Source organism: Tachypleus tridentatus, chromosome 11, assembly GCF_004210375.1.
Source record: "Tachypleus tridentatus isolate NWPU-2018 chromosome 11, ASM421037v1, whole genome shotgun sequence".
NCBI classification, from domain to species: Eukaryota; Metazoa; Arthropoda; class Merostomata; order Xiphosura; family Limulidae; genus Tachypleus; species Tachypleus tridentatus.
Window position 1 is genome coordinate 62,017,069 of NC_134835.1, and position 24,527 is coordinate 62,041,595.

Below are 24,527 nucleotides of genomic sequence, written 5' to 3' on the forward strand. Positions count from 1 at the left end.
GAAATAGCTCAGAAATTGTCTTCGTCTTTGAAATATTGATTTATAATTCACTTGGCGTCACTATCTACTGACAGCCTTGACTTATTGTCAGGTTCAGCGAGTAGGCACATTTTCATTAACGTCTTTGTTGCTGACTGAACAGTCAATCTTCGTTAACTATGACACAAGCAATATTATTCATGTTAATGTTTTTTTTTAACATTAGTGCTTAAAAGAACTCTGAATTTTTATAGTCTGAGAATCGTTAGACTACTAGAAAAGTGTGGCTAAATGGTCGATTGGTTATTCTATGCTTAAAATGTATGGTGTGGAGAGTATGAAGCAGATTTTGTTTCAGTTTACGTTATACTTAACGTTTTTATACAATGTCCGTATTAAGTTAGTAGTGTTCATATTGATATCAACGCGGATAGATTTGTTTGTTTGTTTTGAATTTCGCTCTAAGCTACGCGAGGGCTATCTGCGCTAGTCATCCATAATTTGCAGTGTAAGACTAGAGAGAAGTGAGCTTGTCATCACCACCCACCTCACCTTTTGGGCTGCTCTTTTACCAATGAATAGTGGAATTGATTGTTACATTAAAAGCCCCCATGGCTGAAAGGGCAAGAACGTTTAGTGCCATGGGAATTCGAAATCGCGACCCTTAGATTACGAACTAGCACTCTAACCACTTGGCAGACCTACTTAGAAAGGTACATTCACAAGTAGTTCTCATTACTAATGCGTATTAAAATACTGGTGGATGTATTATGGTGCTGTAGTTTGTGGTTGTTCCACCCTATGCATCATTAACCCTAGAGACAAACAGTTAACGGCCAGTGGCGGAAAAAAAATAAAATAAAAAACATTCAATGGAAAATAAGACAATCGGGGAAAAAAGGTTAAAAAATTTATACAAACAATTAAAAACTAAAAAAAAGAAGTCATGATTTAAGAAAGGTACAAATTAAAGAAGTCATGATTTAAGAAAGGTATAAATTAAAGAAGTCATGATTTAAGAAAGGTACAAATTAAAGAAGTCATGATTTAAGAAAAGTATAAATTAAAGTTCGAAATAAGCATTTTACTTTTTATCATCACTTGTGTGGGTTAACTCTGTAAGAGAGAATCACAAAAAGAGGTAAAAAAGCAAAAAAAATTCCATATTTTACGGATTAGAAAACTATAAAAACAGATCGTTTATTAAGTGAATTGGTTTACATGGTTTCAATAACTGGCTTAGGCTTAGTTGTTACTGATACCGTTGTCCAAACTGCTTTAGTTGACTTTTTAACCTGTCTGTATAACTTTTGTATTTTTGCGATTGACATTTTTTTCATTGTTCTTTTTTTTTTTTATCCTTGTATTTATTAATAACCTAGATTCGTTGGTGGCAATCACAATCTTAATAGAAAATAAACGTGTGGAATACGCTAACTAGGGTACTCACATTCCTGTTAGTCTGACCAACCCAAAATTATAACATGAACTAATGGTATCGTCTTCTCCCATCTATCGTAGTCTTACTTAACCTGAAGTTGCAGCGTGCACTTGAGCTAACACAATGAAAACTCTGGACTCGCAAGTTCATAGTTCGTCACACTAACAAATAAGTCACGCTCTATTCCCATTACAGACCGTTATGGATACTCTACGGAATATAAAACTAATTGATTTATCAATTGAATTTCATACTTGGAGAGCAATAGATTTTATCAAAATTAATTACTTGAATAATGTATTTTTCTACATTGTGTGCTCTTCAAACTTATCTTAATCACCTTGAAATCGCCCCCTTCATATCGGACGATCGTTGGATTTTTATTAGACGTAATTTAAAGGATTCGTTGTGTTTCTCGGGAGAACCTTTGAGGAGAAGCAATAGAAAGTTCACACCAGTTTTACTAAATTGCTGATCTTCAACAGTAATTTCCGCTCAGTTTCAGTTCAATGTTTATACTTCAAACGCGAACACTTAAAGCTACCGAGGTTCGTAATTATAATATAATTTCCAGGTTAGGTTGCCGTGAGGGTCATGAAAACACAGGGGTGATTCTTGGCTGCAGAGATAATGACAACAAAAATGTTGTGATGAATATAAAATGGTTTTTAAATTACCTTGGTGTAACTTCTGTCAGAGGGCCACCCTTCTGGGGTTAAGTCCGAGGTCTTGGTCTTCTGACACACACACAAACATATGTAATAATCCAAGGATAAAAAAAAATATCGTTGAAACACTATTTATTATTTCAGTTAAGAGTTTGATGCATTCTTTTATTTTCAAATAATTGTTTTACAGTTATCTCTATTCCATTGCATGGACGATTGCTTGAATCTTTAACTTTTGAGTCCGGCCCGGCATAACCATGTGGTTAAGACGCTCTACTAGTAATTTGAGGGTCGCGGGTTCGAATCCCCATCACACCAAAGATACTCGCCCTTTCAGCCGTGGGGGCATTATAATGTGACGGTCAATCCCGCTGTTCGTTGGTGAAAGAGTAGCCCAAGAATTTGGCAGTGGGTGGTGGTGACTAGCAGCCTTCCCTCTAGTCTTACACTACAAAATTAAGGACGGCTAGCGCAGATAGCCTTCGTGCAGCTTTGCGCGAAATTCAGAATAAGCAAATAAACATATTTGAGTCACAATGACAGTTCGTTACGGTGGGTGAAGGATAGAAATTATAACCGTCTAAACAACTGATGCAAATAAAAGGTATTTGATACCACGATAGTAGTAGATAAAGATATTTATAATCGGCGAATAAGTCATTTGCAGAGAAAATGGTTTTAATAAACTATAAAACGTTACAGGTGAACACAAGTGTTTAAATGAACAGCGGTGACAACAAATGGGGGGGGGTTGTAATGGGAAAGTTATGCTTCGATGTTGAAAGAAATAGATTTATAATTGTATACGAAGAAATGCTTATATCAAATTAAATAAACATAGGTCAACCATTAAGATTATTTCATGCTGTTCTCATCCAGTCATGTCGCTCTTTTCTCGTAAGGCGGCACAATGAAAACGTAACTGGGAGTTGTTTATTAAGCTTTTTAATTGAAACATTTATTTAATATGACATCTAAATTCATTTTATGTGAAGTATTGGGAGGCTCTTGTATGGTGAAACCTGTTTCAATCATTATGTGAAGTGTCAGAAGGCTCTCATTGTATGGTGAAACCTGCTTTCGACATTATGTGAAGTGTCGGTAGGATTTCGTTGCATGGTGAAACCTGTTTTTGACATTATATGAAGTGTCGGGAGGCTCTCGTTGTATGATGAAACCCGTTTTCGACATTATATGAAGTGTCGGGAGGCTCTCGTTGTATGATGAAACCCGTTTTCGACATTATATGAAGTGTCTGGAGGCTCTCGTTGTATGATGAAACCCGTTTTCGACATTATATGAAGTGTCTGGAGGCTCTCGTTGTATGATGAAACCCGTTTTCGACATTATATGAAGTGTCGGGAGGCTCTCGTTGTATGATGAAACCCGTTTTCGACATTATATGAAGTGTTGGGAGGTTCTCATTGTATGGTGAAACTCGTTTTCGACATTATATGAAGTGTTGGGAGGCTCTCGTTGTATGATGAAACCTGTTTTCGACATTATGTGAAGTGTCGGGAGGCTCTCGTTGTATGGTGAAACCTGCTTTAGACGTGAGATGTATCACGGTGTTTGGAAGTTGTTTCTTTACGATAAGTTTATTTTAAACTAGAGGGCACTCAGTAGAGTCCATACCCCAGTAGAGTCCATACCTCAGTAGAGCCCATACCTGACTAGAGTCCATACCCCAGTGGAATCCATACCTTAGTAGAGCCCATACCTCAGTAGAGCCCATACCTGACTAGAGTCCATACCCCAGTGGAGTCCATACCCCAGTGGAATCCATACCTCCGCTAAACAGCGTTGATCATATTCGACTTTCAAAAAAATACGGATATGTGTCTGTACGTCCGTCGTTATCAACGGATATGAACCGTTCACGAAACGACAATTTGGAATAATATTATATACACGTTCACCATGACTTATTAAAATCCGGTTATTATAGAGCAAAAATAATGAGAAACATCGGTCCACTGTTAAGGGATATATATATATATATTTATGTGTGTGTACATCAACTTTCGTCTGAATCCATTTAGCCGTTTTCGATAAATCTTACCAATAAATCCACAAACATACAGGTGTAAAAATATCTTCTAGTCCATTTTCGCTGGTCCACAGCTGGTACAGCGTTAAGTCTACGGATTTACAACGCTAAAATCAGGGTTTCGATTCCCTTCGGTGGACTCAGCAGATAGCCTGATGTGGATTTGCTATAAGAAAAACATACACAAACACATTAAACTCGTTTTAATTAACTACATGTTAACTATTGTTTGTACTATGAATGCTGTTGAGTAATATAAACTATATATGATAAGTAACATGAATTTCCTGTAGTGTTCAAAACACAGACAGGCTATTGTGTAGCTTTATACTTAAATGCAAAAGGAAAAAAGAAAATCAAAATTTTTGCGCCGCGGTTTCTTACAAACTACACATACCGGTACGAAGTAAAACAAAAATATGTTGTTCTATTGTGACTACGTCTAGGTAGTGTGCGTCGTCTATTTCATTTTTAACGGTGAATACAAGCAACCCGTGTGGAACACAATACTTTTTCAAACAATTAAGATCAGTTGCAAGATCAGGCGTTACGACCGATAGAAAGGGCCGAATAAAACAACGGCATACTTTATAAACATTTGAAAACATTTCTTTCTTAATTGCATTGATAAAAAAAGTCAAAACAAGATTATTACTTTAATAGAGTTAGGGTTAGAGAGAATATTCTTGTACATGTATCTGATGTTTGAAAATTTTGAAAATAACTTGAATTTATTTATTTATATTTTGAAAACTTAAATGCCAAAACACCGTTATTAGAGAATTGCGATTTAGAAACGTCCTTTTTCATGAATGCGTTGGATTGATTTTTTTTTCTGGAGATATTGTACTAAATGCGCATAAACCTTAGACATGAGGATTAGTTCGATTAATCTATTTGTTCCATAGCGTAACGTCAATCAGAAAAGCAGACCTTTGAAACGTTGGGATTTTCTTGTTCGTGTTTCGTTATTAAGTAGTACAAAGCATTTTCTAGTCGTAATTTTTGTTCCGGTTTGTTCATATTTAGTGTACTTTTGAATTTTCAGTTACAAAATGCACGATTAGATAAAACATAAAAACAATGTGAAGGCAGAAGGCCCGGAATGGCCAGTTGGTTAAGGCGTTCGACTTGCAATCTGAGGGTCGCGGATTCGAATCCCCGTCGCACCAAACATGTTCGCCCTTTCAGCCATGTGGGCGTCATAATGTTACAGTTAATCCCACTATTCGTTGGTAAAAGAGTAGTCCAAGAGTTGGCGGTGGGTGGTGATGACTAGCTGCCTTCCCTCTAGTCTTACACTGCTAAATGAGGGACGGCAACGCAGATAGCTCTCGCGTAGCTTTGCGCCAAATTCAAAAACAAACAAGCGAAGGCAGAAAATGAGCTTTAAATTTATCGAACCATATGTAATTATTAGTATCCTGCCTGATGTAACCATATGTAATTATTAGTATCCTGCCTGATGTAACCATATGTAATTATTAGTATCCTGCCTGATGTAACCATATGTAATTATTAGTATCCTGCCTGATGTAACCATATGTAATTATTAGTATCCTGCCTGATGTAACCATATGTAATTATTAGTATCCTGCCTGATGTAACCATATGTAATTATTAGTATCCTGCCTGATGCATGTTCTTAAGGCACTGGTAGATTGTTTTGCTCCAGTTAGATAATGAACATTTCCATTTGACCATCCATAAAAAATACAGTGTCTTAAATTATTTATCTCGTAATGATGCAGACCTGGGAATGAATGTGCAGTCTACAGTTAGCTTTTTTTATGTTCTTTCCATTTTTTTATGTATCGTTTACGTACAAACGAAATATATACTATGAAAAATGCTTGTATAGTTGATACAAAATTGCATCATTATTTATAGGCATACAATGTATCAGACTTAGAAAACTAGCATAATCCAGGAGTAAGTTACCATTCTTCTGTACAGTATTGTTGTATTAACTATTAGTTACATACACAATGTTTTTACATGTATTATGTTTACAGATGCCACAGTTATTCAAAATAAACCAATTAACGCTGGGAATATTTTGTATATTGAAGACGATTATACCTACAGAAACAAAAATCAAAGACAGGTTTTATTGATTAAAAGATACCTTTGATTTCTAATTACCCAAGTCACCGTAGTCGTATTGTACAGTAAATTTATACAAGTAACCATTTGCGGTTCCGTCGAAAAGTGGCCATTTTATACAAGTGGCCAACTTAACAATGAAAAACAATCCCTTTTGCAATTAGTTGATTTCGTAATTTCTAATTAAGCTACCATGAAAGAGTGTTTACTTTTTGTATATTCTGTATTAACAAAATAATGCAACACATATACAGTGGAGCGCCATTAAGCCGCGGACCAGTAAACCGCGAAATCGCTTAAGCCGCTGTAGCAAGTCTTGTCCCAAAATTTTTGATGTATTAAATCTACTACCTGGCTTTTTAAAGTTTCTCACACTCTTCTTGTCTTTATAACTTCAAGGGGATATTTAAAAAGGATTTGCTTTAATTTGGGAAATAAATAAAATATATTACAATAGAAATCGACCGTTAATCTACCTTATTCGCTCTCTATGTCAGCTTTATGGAGGCCGCCATTGTTATCGAATCATACCTCTCCATACATTAAAGTTAATCCGCGGTAAATACGGGAAAAAAGTGATCAATAATTAAAGTATTATTTTTAATTCGATAATCCGATATTTTTATGGAATTGTATAAATATTGGCCACAAACCCAATAGAAATCACTTCAGTTTCTGAATTAATAGTGAGCATATATTGACATGGCGGCCCGCATGTAACAAGGGAAGACAAAATTTTACAGGGAAAAGCGAACCATTGCAATGCATTGGTCGTTTGTGTTAAAACGGCACTTGTCAATTGTATCTGAATAGTCTATACATTAATATTATAATGATCACGCAATAGCCCAGAATGGCGGAGCTGTTGGCGACTTCGGCTTTTCAGTCACAAAGGTTTAAGCCGCGGCTAAGCAGGTTGACCCCAAATATCGCGGCTTAACGGCGCTCCACTGTACTATAGAAAAAAAAAGTTAGTTTAGGCTTATAAAGAAATGCTAAATAATTTGTATTATGTGTTACATAGATTACTGTATCTCTTTTTTGCTGGAATAAAAGATATTCACTTGTTTTAGATTGCCTAGTTTTAGTTTTTGCTGGAGTTTACTGTGACTTCTTATTTGTATACCTATTCAAAAATGTATCCATCGTTCTTGGGTGGTAGACGGAAATAGACCACTGAAGGGAGTTTATACCTTAGGTACAGAGCTAGTTAAATTATAACAGTTACAGGACATTGTTTTATTAAATATCTTAGTATATAAACTTTAATGGTTATTTTGACCGACTTCGTAAATACAATACAATATTTTACATATATTATCACATCCCACAACAAAATCGACAAACGCCTCTTGCTGAGAGACGGAGTTAAAGAGGATTGACTATGTGTAAAATCACAGGATAAGTATAATTTAGATGGCCATGATTAGGCTAGACAGTTATAGTGTTTGCATATCATATGTAAAGTAATAAGATTTTGACGGTTCCGTGAAAACATGGTTAGATTAGGCAAGAGGGAAGTGGCCTGCCTACTCGTACAGAGGTGGCTAACTTCACATGTTTTGCTATATGTTAAAACAAGATCATGCAGAATTATTTTTACGCGATTCAGCGTCAGGTTCCCAGTATCTTAATGTATCGATAAATGTCTGTAAATAACGTTACGGTCGCTCTCCAACTATCTTATTCCTTTTATTACATTAAGTTTATTGTATAGTAAGATAAGTTGTTCTACTGACGAGGAAGATTCGTTCATTTTGCTTTCTTCAACGGCAATTAAAACGCAATGTGTTTAGTGAAGTAATAGTTTTTTTCCGTTTTGATATATACATTTGTTATGAAGTTTCTTGCTCAGTATGAATACCCCTTATCACAGAAGAATTATTTACTGTGGACATACAAATGAGAACAGAAAATAGACGAAATCGAAGTTACCGTAAATTGTCACCAGAGGGTGGTATCAGCTAATTGTGGATTATTTCATGTCAGCCATGGTCTGTAACATTGGGACGATGAGAGAGACAACTGAAAGAAGCTTTCCATTATTTAGTATGCGTTTATATGGAACTCCAGATTTCTTTTTGGGAAGGGAGAACATACTTAATATCAGTTCTCTATTGTGGAGCGCCTCTTACGTTGATAAATAACATCCGGCAGGCCTGGTGATTAAGGTGTTTGGCTCATAATTGGAGGGCAACGGTTTCGAATCCCCCTTAGTCGTGGGGACGTTATACTGTAATGGTAAATCCCATTATTCATTGGTGCCCCCTATGGCACAACGGCATGTCTTCGGACTTACAACGCTGGAATCCGGGTTTTGATACCGGTGGTGGGCAAATCATAGACAGCTTATTGTATAGCTTTGTGCTTAACTTCAAAACAACAATTATTCGTTGGTAAAAGAGTAGTCTTAAAAGTTGACGATTGGTGATGTTGACTAGATTTATTCTCTCTAGTCTTTCACTGCTAAAATAGTGACGTCTAGTACAGATAGCACTCGTGTAGACTTGCGCAAAATTCCAAACAAACCAACCCAAATCATCGGGCAACAAAATATGTTAAATATTGGAAACTTCGTTCAGATGTCTGTTACGTGAACCCAACGATGTAGGTCATCGTTAACACGAATTGTGACTATTCCAGTAACTAACAATCTAATCCCCAGTAGTTTCTTGGTATATTTGCCAATAATTCTTGCTCTGTAGCGAAAAATATTTATTTTACTGATGTTTTAACACGGAAACAAGAGCTTATAAGAACTCCTGGGTGTGTGCTGAAGAAACAATTCCAGTTGATATGAAGTGATCTTTTCGCCTATACGCATCAACTCCTTCCTGTAGAAAGCTGTATTTAAATATTCTATGTTTAAATAAAAAGATTGATTTATCTAAGAGAAGTTGTCAATCACGTAACAGCTCCTTCGAACTTCAAGTATCTAAGGTCAGTCTTCAGAAATATAAACAAAGCATCGAATTACTCCAGTTTTAACTCTTGTATCAGTTAGTTAAACTTTAGAGTTTAAAAAGAAACATGTATATTAAAAACTATGATATATAATAATAAGTATGTATAAATTAGTAGAGGATTATCGTCGAGGTGGGTGGTCGACAAAGTAGCAACATAGCTGGGTGGTCCAGCAAGTAGCAACATGTGGTTGCCATGATCTCACCTCGAGTGGAATCGAAAAATCAGCAGTAGTTCTATGTAAAGTTCGACACTGAATTGTGGTTATGTAACTTAAAGGTTAAAATATTTTCTGCTCCTTCGAGAAGTCCTTTCTTTCTTTAAACTCAGAGCCGGGAAGGACTGAAGCAGTTCATGAATGTAACAAGTCGTGCGAACAGCACGTGTCAGAGTAAATGCACACAAGAAAGCCTTATCTTCCTAGTATGGTACCTCTGTTGGGAGGGGGGGAGACAATTATTTTCTAGAAGTCGATTGACATTATTGAAGTGTTAAAAAAATGACTGCATATACAGCAAAGGTCTGTGAATCAAATTATATGGCACAAAGACAGGGACTTAAACGTATACATAAACTGATTCAGGGGAACCAGGAGGAAGAAAATATATCTATATAGAACAGTGTACAAACTTTCATAAGACGACAACAAAAGCGATTACAAATACCAAGTACAGGTAAGTAATTTAAGACCTTTAATTATCTGTATTTTTTGTTTTATAAAAAAACGAACAACATATTTTCGTAGCTTTAAAACTTTTTTGATTGGGCTCGGTATGGACAGGTGGTTAAGGCGTTCGACTCGTAATCTGAGTGTCGCGGATTCGAATCCCCGTCGCACCAAATATGGTCGTCCTTTCAGCCGTGGGGGCATTGTAACGTGACGGTAAATTCCACTATTCGTTGGTAAAAGGATAGCCCTAGAGTTGCCAGTAGGTGATGACGACTAACTCTCTTCCACTGCTAAATTAGGGATGGCTAATGCAGATAGCCCTCGTGAAGCTTTGCGTGAAATTCAAAAGCAAACAAACAAACAAATCTTTCGATTGATATGAAGCTTCGTGGTAAATCGTAAATTCATATTTATTAACACACGCTATAGCATTATCTATATGCAGCATTAAAACGGGTGACATATTTAATGTGTTAAATCATCTGTGTTCTGTTGTGTGTTTAAACATGCTACATTCTAAACCAGTGGTTCCCAACCAGGGGTGCGAGATAACATTTATTTTGGCCACCTTCATCTTTATTCTTAAATAAATAATTACTGTTAGGAGTGCAAAAACATTAAAATTATTTAGGGGTGCGGGGCATAAAAAAGGTTGGGAACTACTGTTCTAAACAATCCATTTTAACTAGTAGCTTATGTGCAGAGGGTTCACCGAACTTTACTTGAGCGATTTGTATGTGCTAGCTAATACAATGACGTGCCATCGCAACTACAAGTCATGACGCCATGGGCATCATGTTTTGTCTTATTCGACAGTGCACTAACGAGGTTGGTAGAATTGAAAACAAATATATATAGACATCGTTAAACGGTGTAGACCTGAGCTAAATGACACAGCAGTTAGAAGAAGAAAACCAGTGTTCTCCAGTGAAGTGGAAAATTCGCATACCAGAACGTTTAGGAGAGCAATTAGCTCCAAAACCACCAATCCGGAACAAAACCTTCACTCGCAAAACGAACGTTGTAGTTACAGAACCTAAACCCTCAACCAAAAAAAAACATTTACGGTGAAGCTGGGCATATATATCTGCTGGTGCATTTGTAATATAACAAACAAGGAGTTCACTTTGACAAAGGTTTATAAGGTTTAACCGCACTTAAGATATGAAGGGCTTTTCTTTTATAACAAGTATGGAAGAACAGTGATCTCAAGCCATCACATATCGGTTGACACTGATGCAATTTCACCGGATCAAAGGTCAGTTTAAGCACGGTCTTTGAAGCCAGTGTCCACGTACAGTAAAAGGGTTTGTGGATACGTGTGGTCTAAGTCTGACCTTACTGTCCTTTGCATAAGCTCATTACAATGGGAAGTGCAGTAAAGAACACTACTGTGTCATCATGGCTGTTAAGACAGCGCGCGATCGAAAGGCAGCAAGGGACCTAGAACACAGTACTTACAAATAGCTTGTTAACTTTAGTCACTCTTTCATTACGTAGTTATTACAGTCTTGATACGCATAACAAGACTTCATGTACATAGTTATTACAGTAGTCTTGATACACATAACAAGACTTCATGTACGTAGTTATTACAGTCTTGATACACATAACAAGACTTCATGTACGTAGTTATTACAGTTGTCTTGATACACATAACAAGACTTCATGTACGTAGTTATTACAGTAGTCTTGATACACATAACAAGACTTCATGTACGTAGTTATTACAGTAGTCTTGATACACATAACAAGACTTCATGTACGTAGTTATTACAGTAGTCTTGATACACATAACAAGACTTCATGTACGTAGTTATTACAGTAGTCTTGATACACATAACAAGACTTCATGTACGTAGTTATTACAGTAGTCTTGATACACATAACAAGACTTCATGTACGTAGTTATTACAGTAATCTTGATACACATAACAAGACTTCATGTACGTAGTTATTACAGTAGTCTTGATACACATAACAAGACTTCATGTACGTAGTTATTACAGTAGTCTTGATACACATAACAAGACTTCATGTACGTAGTTATTACAGTAGTCTTGATACACATAACAAGACTTCATGTACGTAGTTATTACAGTAGTCTTGATACACATAACAAGACTTCATGTACGTTGTTATTACAGTAGTCTTGATACACATAACAAGACTTCATGTACGTAGTTATTACAGTAGTCTTGATACAAATAACAAGACATCATGTACGTAGTTATTACAGTAGTATTGATACACATAACAAGACTTCATGTACGTATTATTACAGTAGTCTTGATACACATAACAAGACTTCATGTACGTAGTTATTACAGTAGTCTTGATACAAATAACAAGACTTCATGTACGTAGTTATTACAGTAGTCTTGATACAAATAACAAGACTTCATGTACGTAGTTATTACAGTAGTCTTGATACACATAACAAGACTTCATGTACGTAGTTATTACAGTAGTCTTGATACACATAACAAGACTTCATGTACGTAGTTATTACAGTAGTCTTGATACACATAACAAGACTTCATGTACGTAGTTATTACAGTCTTGATACACATAACAAGACTTCATGTACGTAGTTATTACAGTAGTCTTGATACACATAACAAGACTTCATGTACGTAGTTATTACAGTAGTCTTGATACACATAACAAGACTTCATGTACGTAGTTATTACAGTAGTCTTGATACAAATAACAAGACTTCATGTACGTAGTTATTGCAGTAGTCTTGATACACATAACAAGACTTCATGTACGTAGTTATTACAGTAGTCTTGATACACATAACAAGACTTCATGTACGTAGTTATTACAGTCTTGATATACATAACAAGGCTTCATGTACGTAGTTATTACAGTCTTGATACACATAACAAGACTTCATGTACGTAGTTATTACAGTCTTGATACACATAACAAGACTTCATGTACGTAGTTATTACAGTCTTGATACACATAACAAGAATTCTTTACAAACTCATGTTTCAAAGAATATTAGTTAGCAGGAATACTCACTACATTTAACAAATCAGATTTCGAAAATATGTTTTTATTTTACTGCTTTGAGTCAGACATACTTAAAGAGTTCATTGGCATCTGAGTTAGAGGGGGTGGAGCATGTGACCACGGGAATAAATTCAATGAGAAAATTAATGTTCTAGACACTTTAAAAAGTGTTTGTATACATATACCTTTTCAATTACAATAACTTAAACAAGGATTACGGACGAGCCTAAGATAAAGCTGGCATGTTCGTATTCTGTGCCATATGTTGATAATGCTTGTATATGCGCTTGTTCTTTCACAAACTAGTATGTTTGGGAAGGAAAACAATGAAAAACAGCAGTGCGAAATTATTTCTTATATTAAGTAAGAAATTCAATTTTCAAATAAAAAACATGGCCAGGCCTTAGTCTATGCGGGTTATCAACAATTTTGACACATTTCTTTTTACCCCGTTACATGAAACATGCCCGCCCTTTCAGCCTTGGGGGCGTTATAATTAAACGATCAATCCGCCATTCGCTGGTAAAAGAGTAGCCCAAGAGTTAGCGGTAGGTGGCGATGACTAGCTGTCTTCCCTCTAGTCTTACAGAGCTAAATTAGTGACGGCTAGTGCAAACTGCCCTCGTGTAGCTTTTCGCGAAATTAAAGAAAACACAAAAACATTCTATCTTCCGTCTAACAGAGATACTGATTTACCTTTTCGAATACGTAAAGCAAATAATGTTGATTTTAATTAAGCACAAAGCTACACAATGAGATATTTGTGCTCCGTCCACCACGGGTATCGTAACCCGGTTTTAACGTTATAAGTCCACAGACTTATCGCTGTGCCATCGGGGGGAAGGGAGGGGACGCAAATAATATTACCAATACGAATAATCTAGGCTATAAATGGCGTTCAAAAGCTATGTTAACATCACACCTGATATGTCTGCTGACGACTTAGAGCATCTAACATCTGCTTTCAGCTTATGTTATTTACTTCTCTAGTATAAGATGATGATGAGTAAAATCTCATGTTTTTTGCACATTGTAGTTGGTGTTTTTGTTGAGCAGGATCAGAGGTTTTGAACACTGTTGAATATGTAAATAAGTATGAATACTTTGCTGCTATATTTGCTCAGATACAGCACCTAATTCTTTCCAAACCGCCATTCGTACTATTGCAAATATAAACAGTATTTTCAAAACATTTTTCTTAATAACCCCTTCTGTTAGTATACTAATCTGGCGCTATCAATGGTTTTTGTTGTTGTATTTTTAATATCATGTTCGGCAGATGGTTATAATTCGGGATCTTACATAAGTCGCAAAAATCAAACCTATACATTACTTTAGTATCTACTTCAAAGCTACAGTTCTTTTCAAGTTGTGTGCCGCAAACATTAAAAAACTCGTGTATCTGAATAAACAATATGAATTACTGGAATACCGATTTTGCAATTTATTAAATAACATAAAATAGGTCATGTGGATTCGGTTTACAAGGCGGCATTACCACTGCTTTCCTCCTTGAACTCTAGGGGGCTTTATGAACAGCTGTTGATCGCTTAACTGATGAAACGCAATATGCTTCTGAGTTAACTAGAACTTGACATATGCGGTAGTGTTATTTTCATGTGTTTAAGAGTATATCACATCGGTGTAACGCAATACCAAATGGTAAGGGTAGATGTTGGAAGATATGGGTGCGGACTTCTTCAACAGTCTCTTAGTGGAATACTGGAGTGAGTGAGGTGGTCGTAAACGGGTTTTTGGTGATCTGTTTGTTTATAACTTTCGCGCAAAGCTACAAAATGTCTGCTTAGATCATTAGCGGCAATTTGTCGGTGTCCGTACTCACAGAAAAAACCAACCAGAAACAACTCAGCCACAGTGTTCTTTGTAGTTAATACTTAAATTAGTGAACTCAAATCACAAATATAACGACTTATTCTGGGAACCATTTTTAAAATGAACCGAATGTTTCTTGATGTATATACGATTATGATATAAATACTAACTATCGTTTTAATGAATGTAACGAACTTAGTAAACATCGTGTGCAACATAGATATAGTTTTGTTTGTTTTGAATTTCGCGCAGAACTTCCCTTGGTTACCTGTGCTAGTCGTTCATCATGAGATTAGCTAGAGAGGAGGCAGCTAGTGTGTATCAGCCGCCGCCAAATTTCAGGTTACTTTTTTTACCAGTCGTCTTTATACCACGCTGAATGAACGGGCATATTCGGGGATGAAACTTAAACCCGCAACCCTCCCTAACCACTAGGCCACTTAGATGATGCTTACTTTTAAAGATTTTATATCATACGAGCATTGAAAACGGGAAAACTCAAACATAACTTTTGCCTTCTCATATATACACAACTGCAATTGTATCACTATTGTTCATAAGCAGTAGTTCACTTAATTGTTTGAACCGGTTATATTGTTTTCAAACTGTGCCAGTATTCTGTTAATCCTCTTTAAAACTAATGGTTCGTGGTAATCCAAATCTTGATTTATTTTTGTTGGAACGATACTTTGTGTTAAACAGAATGGTTTTAAATTAGCGTTTTCTGTTGGTTATTGAAGTTTAAATCACGATAAGTTTTAACATGTAAATTTTGTTATGATAGGAATTTGTAAAAAAAAAAAAAAAGGTTTTAAAAGTTTGGACGTGTGGTGTTTCGAGATTATGGATGTAAAAAAACCCAATCATCGCAGTAATGAGATTCACGATCTACATGTCAAGTAAAAAGCTGGCTGGTTTGTTATCACGTAAATAAAATGAGCAAGAAGCGGCGTTAAAATAAACGCAAGCATTTGTTAAATGTTAAAACAAAAGCAGACCGTGGCGGTTAAGCAAACCTCTTAGATTTGAACAATAACAATTCCAAAACAAAATCTTGAACTGATCGTTTTTTTTATTGTTTTGTTTTTCAGTTATTTACTAAAAATGAAAACCGTAAACTGGAATATTCGAGACAACATAAACGGTGTACTAAAATGGTCAAATACAGCAGCTTTGAAATATGTCTTAAGCAGTTTCTGATTTAAGACTAATCTTTTGAAAAGCGCGAAAATTGCACTTATGACTCGCACACACTCACCATAGCTGGTCAATCAAACATAAATTTTTAGGAATTTGCTGGTATTTCCGCCTGATGTGACAGTTTTATAACAGCCCTTACACTGCACGACGTTTCCTATACAATACCACTATCCCATAAAATACTAACCTTGACAGAGTTCCTCCATGGTGTGCAAATGCCTAGAGCTACTTGCACACTTAACTAAGACCGAATTTATTTATTTATGAACTACAACTAAGTAACATTAAATTTTTTGAACGATATTAAATTTAAAGACAGCGTAATCTGTAATATTTGCACACCACACCATTACAATGGGAAATATTTCATTTACTTAGATAAAATATATGCGTGTTCTTCGACATTTTGGAGCTTAAAAGCTTGCACCACTCCTCGTCGTCCTGGAACTTTTAAGCTCTTGTTAAGCATTTTATTGCTGTCTGAAGGGGTGGGAAACATCGGTCGTCAGGTGCTACAATAGTTTCCCCAACCGTAAATAGTTTAGCTTCAAGCCACTGAGAGAAAATAAACAAATGCTTATATCTCCATATTGAGGATCATCTTTTGAGAGCTTTTTTAATTAGCAGAACACAATCTGTCAAATCTTTGTAGGAAAACTGACATATAAAAACGGAAACTGCCCGATATTGTTGTCATAATCGTTTGTTTTTTTTTTTTGGGGGGGGGGGAGGACTGGCATGGCCAGTCGGAAGGTCGTGGGATCGAATCCCCGTCACACCAAACATGCTCGCCCTTTCAGCTGTAGGGGCGTCATAATGTGCTAAGTTACGGAAGGCTAGCGCAAAATTCAAAAACAAACATAATCTTTTTAGTGGTAAATGCGGGTTTAACTCGACCACACTGAGGAACTTGTGGACAGAGCTGGATAAATTATCATTAAAAATGTATCTTTCCACCTTAACTTTTAAGCTAGTTTTTCGAAGATAAAAGTGAACAACAGTATCAAGTTTGTTTCCGATTTTCTGAAATAGTGAAAAGTCATACTGATGTTATGGGTTTCGAGAGTGTAGAAGTACAGGAAATTTGACGTTGGCTCTCCTTTTATAGGTGTTTAAGCTGATTGCAGAGGCGTAATTTTTACAAAGGACTTGGGAGGGGAGGGGCAAAAAGGGCTGACTTTAGACGGCCCCCTCAATTTAGCTTGGGAACCCTACCTATACTATAGCGTATTTGCGTATATCATATGTTAATCAGACTTGACGTGAAATTTGTTTTGGAAACTGTAATTTGGGTCCCATTTCCAGTGAAGTCTATAGCTGATTGTATCATTTATTATTTTATTTCTTCACCTAGGTTTTTATATGTGTGTGGTATAACAAAAAAAACCAAAAAAAACGTAGAGTAATTACCGAAAAATTTGACTCTCTGAACTTGTAACTGTACTCAAGCATTAAAAGGGTAAAATTATTGGTTCGTTTTTATATTACTAGTAATCTCATATGTGATTTTCGAGAAATTAGGCTTAAAATGTCCAATGTAATTCTAGCATTGACGTTTAGGGTGAGAAGAAATTTAATTACAGTTAAACATGTTTTCAGGCTGCCTGGGTTTCTTTAACGGAAACATATTACAGGTCAAGAAAGTAATTTCCGCTGTCAGTTTGGTAGCTCTAGCCGCTGGCCGACATATTTCAGCCACCCCTTGGGTAAAAATGCAACATGCAACAGAATTGTTCACGCTGTTACGAATCGAAAGCGACTAGCCAAATAACAAACTTTTCCTCCTGGCGGTGAAGAATGATGACTATTTTACGAGACGTCATTCGTTTACTTATTTTATGGCCGTTGTTCAAATAGTTTTGTTGCACTAGAAGGTTGTTGGGCCTTTTACGGGCCTTTCTTTAACCCACATACTTGCATACAAACAGCAGTTAATACTTGTTCGGAAATATTGGCCAAGTCATGACAGCTATCTATCGCACGTCAAGGTTGCTGGTCAGCAGGAGGCCCTGGTGACCTGCTGACATTTATATCCCAAATTTTTAACCATCATATGTTTTAAAACGCAGATGCACGTGCTCATGTGAAGAATTTTGTCGAATGTCTTATATTTAAACTGTAGTGCCGAAATTCGTAGTGCTATGCCTAATACACAGATTTATAATTATAACTTCTGTTATCCAGAGACTGATGATAGACGCCATCGTTTGTGTGTTCTACCATTCAATACCATTATCCTGTTTTCCAATGCAACATTTTTGTTGTTTTCTGCTTTGTATTGCAGTGTCTCTACTGTCCTTGTTCCGTATTCCGGTGGTAAGTCTGTAGGCTTACGACGCTAAAATTCGGATTTTGATACCTATTGTGGGCAGAACACAACCCATTGTTTAGCTTTAACAAAAATCATGTTTTTGAATACAGCATCTCTCTCTTGTCCATATTTTTAAAGTCTGCTTATACATATAACTTATCACTTTGTAATGAGTATATTTCGTATCTGAGGCCATCTTATTATTAACTTCCCTGCATTAGATATAAACGTTATTAGGCGTCGTAGTAGTCTGTCTCTATTGGCAAAATTACTAATTCTAACAGGATAATCCGGATATAGTTTATCCTAAATGATGTAGTGAATCGATGTGTTATAATATTCTGGTTATTTATGTTATTACACAACAAGTTTTATTTAATTTCTGTCTGCAAAATGACACGATTAACGGCTATGAGGGGGAAAAGGTTCCCCTGATATGCAAAGCTTACAGAAGTGTCAGTGCTATTTCTTGCCAACACATGTCGACGTAATTAAAATATGAGGAAAAAACAACAGCTAATGACTGACTATATAAGATGCGAAATGATGGATGCTTGCAAGTAAAGAAAATTCGAAAACTTTGAAGTTTTCTTTTTATATTTGATATGCAGTGAAACCAAATCTCCATACGGTTTTGTTGCTTAGCTTTTGAAAATTGTCTTGTTTCTAAAGGTTCTGAGAGTTTTATGTAACCTCTGTATAGATGCATACATATAATGTTCACACAATTTATGATGAATGTATAGTTTATCTCCTTCCTCACGTATTTTAATAATTTTTAATGTAAAGTTAAAACTAGCTTATCTGCGGTTTGTTGAGCACAGATAACCCATTGTGTAGCTTTGTGGTTAATAACAAACAATCAAATTAATTTTAGATATAACAAAAACTTGTAAATTTATTCTAAAAGGTTAACTTTCCACCACATGGCTGCGTACTGTGGCATATATTTGGTCTGATTTGATGTTTATATTTCGAAATACTAGTTTATTTGCCTAAGGATCTGTATCCAAATAGTTCTGTACGCTCTCGATCAAGATCACAGGGTGTAAACTGTGTATTTTGGCTCTTTCCCAAAGCAAATAGTCTCACCAACTAAATTACTTCAGACATGTTGGTTAGGCTAAGTAAATACGATGAAAAATGGTTTGATTAAGAAGTTGAATATATGTTTTAATAAGTTTTAACTGTGTTAAAAGTTGACATAAACTGAGCGGAAACTAATGAATAAGTAATATTGGAAGTGATAAATCTTTCGGGATATGTTGAATGGTTTTGAACGAAAGTTTAATCCCCTGAAGTAATTTCATACTGTCTTGTGACTATACTCTGTGATAAATGGAATATATTTAGCGGTACAATGAAATTGACATATATGCGTTGTAAGGAGTTTCACACGCTGTAGTGGACATTGGAAACAGTATACATCCTGATGAATTAACGGTTCAACAAAACTTAACAGTTCCTGCAAAATCAGGGACTTGGTAGTGACTGCTATCTGATTAAACAATATAAGTCAAGTAATAAATAAAGTAGTGACTAATGTAGTTCAACAGTGACAGGAAAACCGTTGTATTCCAAGTGAAATAATAGTTACGGTCAAATAGTTTGCCGTATTAATTGCTGTTGCAAATTTTAACATCAAATAGTTTGCCTTATTAGTTATTGTGACAGGATTTGAAATCAGATAGTTTGCCTTAGTGATCAGTGCTTCAAGGCTTAACAGGTTGGATTGAACTTGAGTGAAATACAGATAAGCAAAACACATCAGACTTCTGTATTACTGGTTTAATTTACACAGTAATGTCATTTTCTACGTTTTTAATCTTTAGAATTCTGTGTTTGATGCAGCTGAAATACGATTATTTGGTTTCTTTATATGGAATTAATATTTTATTTAAGCAGATAAACCAAATGTGATGTAATGTCTGTTTCATATTAATTTAATTATTAGTTATTGAGATGAGGCCTAATACGCCTCATATGTGGTTCGCCCAACTTCTACGACGGATTTTAAAGGTTCTACTTCACAGCTCTTAACTATGTATCGTACATTCATTAAAATCATCTTCCAGCAAAATGTTGCATTGAAGGTGATTTTAGCATGTATCGCTGTGTTTGATCGACTGCTTGTTTTTTGACGAAGAGTATAATTCGAGTGGGCTGGTAATCAACCTCCGCCAGTTGTGGTGCTCTGTTTGCACGTGGAGCATACACACCCACGTGAGGGCGTGCTTTCGAGTGTGTAAAGAAAGGTGTAATTAGTGACGGTACCTGTCTGGCGGAGTGCATCGCTAGCAGACTTTCACTCGACAAAATTGAATGTGAAACCAGAGACGGTGCAACGTAGTAGAGGGAGAGATATATAACCATCTTTTGTCTGTTAGTTTATAGTTTTGTTTCTCACGTGTCACGGAAGTATGTTTGACACTGTATGTTTAAATCATTTATCACACGCACACGTGCTTAGTTTCATATAATGAAAAATTTGAATAACGTAGGAAGATTATATAATGAATTGACGCAGCTTTTAATTTAATGTAGAAAGAAGAAGATAAATTAATTCAATTAATAGTTTCTGGAATTGTAATTATTACATGTTTAATATAGATTGTTAAGAACGGATAGAACGCTCTGCTTTATAGTTTTATCATGTCGAGAGTGTAATAATAACGAATCATTTCTCCTGTTACCATCTTTTTATTTATACATTTAAAAAGCTCAGGCTTTATAACGCCTGTTTTCCTTCATATCCAACTAGATCGAAGGTCAGGGAATTTCTGAATGATAGTGATACTTACTCAATCGTGGGATATTATTATTAGATAGTCTTTAACCCTCCCGAGTGGATTAGTGGCAATTTAGTAGGCTTATAACACTAAAAATCGTGTTTAGATACCAGCGGTGGTAAGAGCACAGATAAGTCCATTGCATAGCTTTGTGCTTTACGAGAATCTTTTTAATCTATGATATTTTTGTTTATTTTTTAATTTCGTGCAAAGCTACACGAGGGCTATCTGCGCTAGCCGCCCCTAATTTAGTAGTGTAAGACTAGAGGGAAGGCAGCTTGTTATCACCACCCACCGCCAACTCTTGGGCTACTCTTTTACCATCGAATAGTGGGATTCGCTGTAACATTATAACACCCCCACGGATGAAAGGGCGAGCATGTTTGGTGTGATATGGTTTGGAAGCCGTGACCCTCGGATTACGAGTCAAGTGCCTTAACCACCTGGCCATGCCATGCTCTATGACATAGAAATGAGATGGATTGAATCTGCAAAACTACGATTACCTGATTATTCTCGATTTCTAACAGGGAAGTTGTATGATTAGTTTTAGTCCCTCACATTGAAGTAATTAATTAAATATCTGTTGTTGGAATAAGCTAGTTGGTATGGTTCTTTTATAAGAAATTTAGCTCTGGAAATTGGGTATCTTTTAAGTGTGTGTGTGTTTTTTTTTTATCTCCAGCATTGAAGTCGGGGTGTGTGTACTTTGAGTGTTTTTATTACAGCAAAACGACATCGGCCTAACTACTGTGTCTACCGAAAGGAATCGAATCGCTGATTTTAGTGTTGTAAATCCTTAAATTTACCATATCCCTAGAGGGGGGCTGAAGTCGGAGAACCGACTAGAATGTTATGCATCCAGCGCCCATTGTTTACCATCATATCATCAAACAAAACCCGAGGGAATTCAGCAGTGAATACAAAGAATGCTCAAAAAATATAATTGGTTGAAATTCAATCACTTGGTGACAAAGAAAAGTTAGTGCGTTTTTTCTTCTCTGCAGCGGTTAAAGAACACAATGTTTTTTTCTCTCTCTGTGTATATGTGTGTGTGATGAACAGACTGTAACTTTGTAAAAGTTGGTTTGGATACATCAAGAACTAACTACTCAGTATGCATATAAATAATTAGTTTTATTGACACAGTAAGAAACTCGCTACTGCTTCGTTCAATTTATGAAGAATGGGGTTCTTGTACGTGTAAGCTCTTTTTTTAGAAAACTGTTTTTCGTTTTTTCAGAAGTTTTTTTGTAATAAAAAAAAGAAGAAAAGAAAAAGTTCTAAAGATTTCGACAACAGACACTGAGGGCGCTCCAAAAAGCCGGTTCCAAACTAATGAATTCCGGATGTTCAGAAGAGTTGTTTTTGTATGTTGGAAACATGTAATTACGTGTCATTAAATGATGGAATCACTCCTTTGGTGTTGTACATTTCAACTGGGGCCGTTCGTAACGGAATATTGCCTACAAAGTTGATTGAATTTAATAAACATTTTGGATTCACCTCTACTATTCAAAGCAGTTGAAGTAATCCGGTTTCCAGCAGTAACAAAGACAGAAAACCTCACGGCGATATATATGTAGACGGCCATCACTTTCACTGACCAATCCTACTACAAATGTTAGCACGTGACCTTGTATTTCTTCCTATTATTGGTTGAGTCAGGTTTAACCAAAATGTTTCTTTAATAGTTTAAATAATGATAAAACGTAAAGAAGCTTTATGATGCCGTAATGCGTGACTGGAATTTTTATTGTTTATTTTGTAGAAGGCAGATGAAATTGGCCGAGGAAGGAAAGTGTCATTGCAGAATGATGTGTTAAAATACGCAGATTTTTTATTTTGAAAATATTTGTTTAAGTTCCAGTGACGATTATGTGTTTTAAGTTTATTTGTAATATATTAGATTTGAAGCATTTATTGTAGTGTAAAAGTAAACAACGTTTCGGTCTCTTTTTTGGGGCCTTCAGCAAGTCGTCGTCCAATATAATACTCCGAGAAAATGTAGCCAATAAACGCTTCAAATCGTATGCATTTTGCTGCGCCTAAAGCTATTATAAAATAAGGATATAATTGTTTTATTTTCAGAAAAATTTCAAGAGATGACAAGGCTTGCAGAAAACAACACACACATATTATTTTCTCAGACGTATAAAAAAATGGAATCTGTTGCTAGGTTACCAACTGAGCAACTTTTTGCTGACCTTCTGGCATACTTAAAGGGTAAGGATATAACTGTTGGACAACGTTTGGACTCCTTCTTTGCATCTCTTTTTCCCGTTGTCTACCATCACATCATCAACCCAAACCTGAGAGAATTCAGTAATGATTATAAGGAATGCCTAAAGGAACACGTGGCTGAAATTCAACCGTTTGGTGATAAAGCAAAGTTAGTTTCTCTCCAGATAGTACGCTCCCTTGATGTTGCTCGTATTCTTTTACAAGCTTTGAACCTTGGTGTAGAAATAATCAACACAACGGAACACATGGACTTTGGGCAAGAGTGTAATAAGGCCCTAGTCAAGTTGACTTATTGCGCGCACTGCCAGCGACTGGTCTCAGTTAAACCTTGTAGTGGATTCTGCCTAAATGTGGGTCATGGATGTTTAGCCAACATAGCTGAACTGGACAAACCATGGAGCGATTACGTGGGAGCGCTTCATAGACTGACAAGTGGAATGAGTGAGTCCTCCAACATTGAAAAAGTCATGAATCTCTTAGACGCTAAAATTTCAGAAGCCATCATGCATGCGATGGATAATGGACCGGAAGTAACGAAAAAGGTAGGTTGTGTTTTTATGACTTTTTTTTTGTCGTGAATTTAATTGTTTAAACAAATCAGTTGTAGATGAATGATTTTACTAAGGGAAAAAGAAAGAAAGACAAAATTTATTTACTTAAAACCCCTCTGCGAACTTACAACGCTATAAACCAGATATCGATACCAGTGGTGGGCAGATAATATATATCCCATTGTGTAGCTTTCTGCTTAATTGCAAAACAACAATAAAAACAGTTATCTACTCAATAATATTTTGTATTACATAGTTGCTTTAGGATTGGAAATTTCGTATGGAAAGTTAAAATACGTTGAAACACCCTGGTTCAAATGACCTTAAGAAAGTATGTAACTGTATCGAAAATAGCAATGTAACTTCAAAGTTTATTATGAAATAAACTTAACTGAAACGTAAATACACGGTTATCAATTAATAGATATGTGTAACTTGACCTAACATTCTCTGTTAACCAAGAGTTAACAAGTTGTATTGTTTATCTGTGCAATGGATTACACAGGATTATGTGTACAGCGTTAACCCGAAGTGGACAAGGTGTGGCGTTATCGTGAAAAAGAGTGTTAATACATTGTTAGCAAGTCGTGCTATTATACGTGCAAAGAAAGTTAATTAGCTCAGAATTGAAAAGATGTAACATTATCCGTGTTGTCGGTTTGTGCCAAAGTCAATCTATGTTCCGGTTTCTTTCATT

General features: G+C 35.9%; 1 protein-coding gene across 4 annotated transcripts in view; it reads left to right on the forward strand.

Moving 5' to 3' along the window:
* The window catches only part of LOC143232281 (glypican-5-like), a 108,298-nt gene that overhangs the window by 12,225 nt on the left and 71,546 nt on the right, over positions 1-24,527 (forward strand). For 2 of the 4 annotated variants that reach the window (XM_076467477.1, XM_076467478.1), the window contains exon 3: positions 23,127-23,821. In XM_076467477.1, the coding sequence (XP_076323592.1) occupies positions 23,127-23,821 (695 nt within the window). Of the gene's footprint in view, positions 1-9,068; positions 9,185-9,534; positions 9,883-23,126; positions 23,822-24,527 lie in introns of those variants that run through there. The other 2 variants (XM_076467480.1, XM_076467479.1) reach the window with 2 other exon arrangements.